The sequence below is a fragment of the Henckelia pumila genome, chromosome 4 (genome assembly GCF_033568475.1).
Source record: "Henckelia pumila isolate YLH828 chromosome 4, ASM3356847v2, whole genome shotgun sequence".
NCBI lineage: Eukaryota > Viridiplantae > Streptophyta > Magnoliopsida > Lamiales > Gesneriaceae > Henckelia > Henckelia pumila.
In genome coordinates, this window is record NC_133123.1 from 87,693,636 (window position 1) to 87,696,821 (window position 3,186).

General features: G+C 35.3%; 1 protein-coding gene across 1 annotated transcript; it reads left to right on the forward strand.

The window, feature by feature from the left end:
* Nucleotides 1-246: 246 nt before the first annotated feature.
* On the forward strand, nt 247-741 carry LOC140861380 (uncharacterized). Its single transcript, XM_073264400.1, has 2 exons — nt 247-381; nt 484-741. The coding sequence occupies exons 1-2, from the start codon at nt 247-249 to the stop codon at nt 739-741; spliced, it is 393 nt and encodes a 130-aa protein (XP_073120501.1).
* The last annotated feature ends 2,445 nt before the right edge of the window (nt 742-3,186 follow it).

Below are 3,186 nucleotides of genomic sequence, written 5' to 3' on the forward strand. Positions count from 1 at the left end.
GAGGAACCTGAGAAGAATATCGACGGAGATGGAAAAAAATAGGACACGGGCAGCCCCGCACCACCATTGCCGGCAGGTAAGAAAGGTAAGACTTCAAAATTTGAAGTAAATGCTGATGTTGATATGTCTACTTTACATTTTCCTCAAATAGCTAAGCAATTATTGTTTGATCATCAATTTAAAAAGTTTCTTGAAATTTTCAAGAAATTGCATAGTAACATACCTTTTGCATATGATTTAGCTAAGATGCCGAATTATGCCAGATTTCTGAAGGATTTACTGAAGAATAAAAAGAAGCTGAACGATCTGGCGCAAGTCAAAATTAATGAGGAGTGCTCTGCGGTGATCCAAAATAGGCTTCCACAAAAATTTCAAGATCCAGTGAGTTTCTCTATACCGTGCAATATTGGTCAATTTTCTATTGATAATGCATTGTGCGACTTAGGGGCAAGTATCAATTTGATATCTTATTGAATTGCTTAGAAATTAAGTATGGGGGTGATTGAACTCACTACCATATTTCTTAAGCTTGCAGATCGCTCTGTCAAATATCCTAGAGGGGTAGTAGAGAATGTATTAGTTAAAGTGGATAAACTAATTTTCCCTGTTGATTTTGTTGTTATTGATATGGATGAGGATTATGTGGTTCCTATGATTTTAGGCCGTCCATTTCTTGCTACTAGTAGGGCTTTAATTGATGTTGAAAAGGGGGAGTTAGTTTTCAGGATGAATGATGAGTAAGTCGTGTTTAATATGCTGAAGTCGGCTAGCAATAGCCAAATTTCAAAATCTTGCTCTACCGTAAATTTTATTGATTTGATTCATGATGTTGGAGAATGTCAGCAGGTTCAGCTCTCCAGAGAGATCGATCCCATGAAAAATCTCAATAGAAGTGAAGCAAGCAGTTGCAGGATTGATAAGACTTCATCCAAAATGGTGGATGAGTCACCTTGAATTTGGCCACTAGAGAGGGGAACATAGTCGGGCTATAGACTATAAATTTAGCGCTGACTGAGAGGCAACCCAGTGTTCTTTTCCTTGCTCTTTATTTTAGTTTAGTTTTTTTTGTTTATTTTTATTTGATTTTTACTTCTTTCTCATGCCAGTTTGCCATGCCTGACTGGTATATCAAGTCCGCTGCTACCGTCCCAACTAGGGGTGCAAACGAACCGAACCTTTTCGTGAGCTTTACGAGCCCGCTCGATAAATATTTGATTCGTATTCGAGCTTATCGAACTCGAGCCAAATTCGAACATGTTTGAACTTTTTTTCGAGCCGAGCTCGAGCCGAAATTACTCTGTTCGATAGTTCACGAATAGTTCGCGAGCCTTAATATTTAATTAATATAATATAATTATATAATAATATATATACATTTTGAGCTTTTCGAACCATAATATCCGAATAGTTCACGAATAGGTTCGAATATTTCGAACCAAACTCGAACTCGAACTACAGTTCGAGCCGAAATCGAGCCAAAATATTTGAAATTATCGAACTTCGAATCGAGCTCGAACTCGAATATACTTTATCGAGCCGAATTCGAGCCTTAAAATTTTACCATTATTCGGCTCGATTCGGTTCGTTTGCACCCCTAGTCCCAACTGATACTGCCGAGAAGAAAGCGGACGAATTTATAACCAGGGGAGTGTTATTTTTGTTTTCATTGAGTTTATGTTCGTCTTTGCATTTGTTCGTTTTGCATTATGTTCATTGTTTCTGAAGATTGAGGGCAATGCTTTGGATAAGTATGGGGGTAGACTAGATTATTTTATTGTTTGTTGTGTTTGTGTTGCATTCGTAATGTTTCGTGTTTGTTTGCATATAGTTTGTTTTTGTTGTTGTTTGCATGTGTGCATAAGTAGGATGAGGAATGATATTCAATGATTATGAAGTTGAAAAAAAAAATAATTGATTTTTGGTGAAAATTTTTGCTCTTAATTAGATATGAGAAACCGGAGGTTGCTAGTGAATATTTTTAAGCACGCATGTTAGACCAGTAAAGTGTAGCGATATCATTGATGATGTTTGTGTCTGTTTGACCATTGCACGACATTAGGTGTTTAGTGATCTTGATTTTGTCATGTGAATTTCAATGATTTTTTGACATTACACTTAGGATCTTGGGCGCACCTAAATTTTTGAAAATTTTTAATTGATATGAATTTTTTAAAACAAATTTAATTCCATTCGGTTGATTGGCAAGTAATTGAAATCCTAATTACTTTTTTCTTGACTAAGTATGCAGATTAAATGAGGTTAAAAGCTTAAAAATCTAAAATTTGAAATAAATTTAATAACGATTCCATTCGGGCCTGGAAAGGGATTGAATTCCTAAAATTACCGATCCATGGCTAAGTTCGCGGGTTCAATGGGATTGTGGCTCCGTCCGGGCTATAGACGAGGGTATTGAAATTCGAATCCTATATATCCTTGTTATAGCTAAGTTTGAGGGTAATTATTGGGGCTTAAAAAAAATGGGATGTAAAATCCGGAGGTGTGTAATTTATCTCAAGAGAGGTGTTTTTGTGTTAGAGGTTGTTTAGAGGTAGGGACACTTGATTGTAAAATTTACACTGATTTGTCATAGGTTGCTAAGTAGTCTTAAAATAGATTCTTGTTAAGTTGCATGTAACTTTAATAACATGGCACACACACACGTTCACGCTAAAACGATGCTGTATTATGGAAAATCAAGAGTATGTGTGATTTTATCTGGTGCATGTGACTTCTCAGAGGCTAATTCTCATTAATTTTTCCTACTTTCTTTTTTTTGTGTTTGTTTGTCATATGTCTTGCTCGAGGGCGAGCAAGATTTAAGTATAGGGGTGTTGATAAGTGAATTTTGTATGCATTATTTTATGTTATTTTTATGTTTATTTTGCACACATTTGTATCGTCTCATTGTGTTTTGATGTGATTTATTGCATATGTGTGCATTTCACTCTCCGGGTTAATTGTTGTAGGAAATGGATTTTTGATGAATGAATTACGAAAAAGCCATGATAAAAAAATATTTTTTTTTTATTTTATAAAACTCCAAATAAAATCTCCACCATTCAAATTAAAGTTCAAGATGTTTTAAAGCTGCTGTCCAAATTTCATCTTGATTCGATGGCTAGAACTTGAGATATGATTTTTTCAAAAAAACTACGCGCTGGAAAAAACACATGCACGGACCTGGCA

Excerpts from the sequence above, each read along its gene's own strand:
- LOC140861380 (XM_073264400.1), top strand. The coding sequence starts at position 247 with ATGCCGAATTATGCCAGATTTCTGAAGGATTTACTGAAGAATAAAAAG. Across the intron at positions 382-483 it reads CACAAAAATTTCAAGATCCA|AAATTAAGTATGGGGGTGAT; the intron begins GTGAGTTTCTCT and ends TGAATTGCTTAG.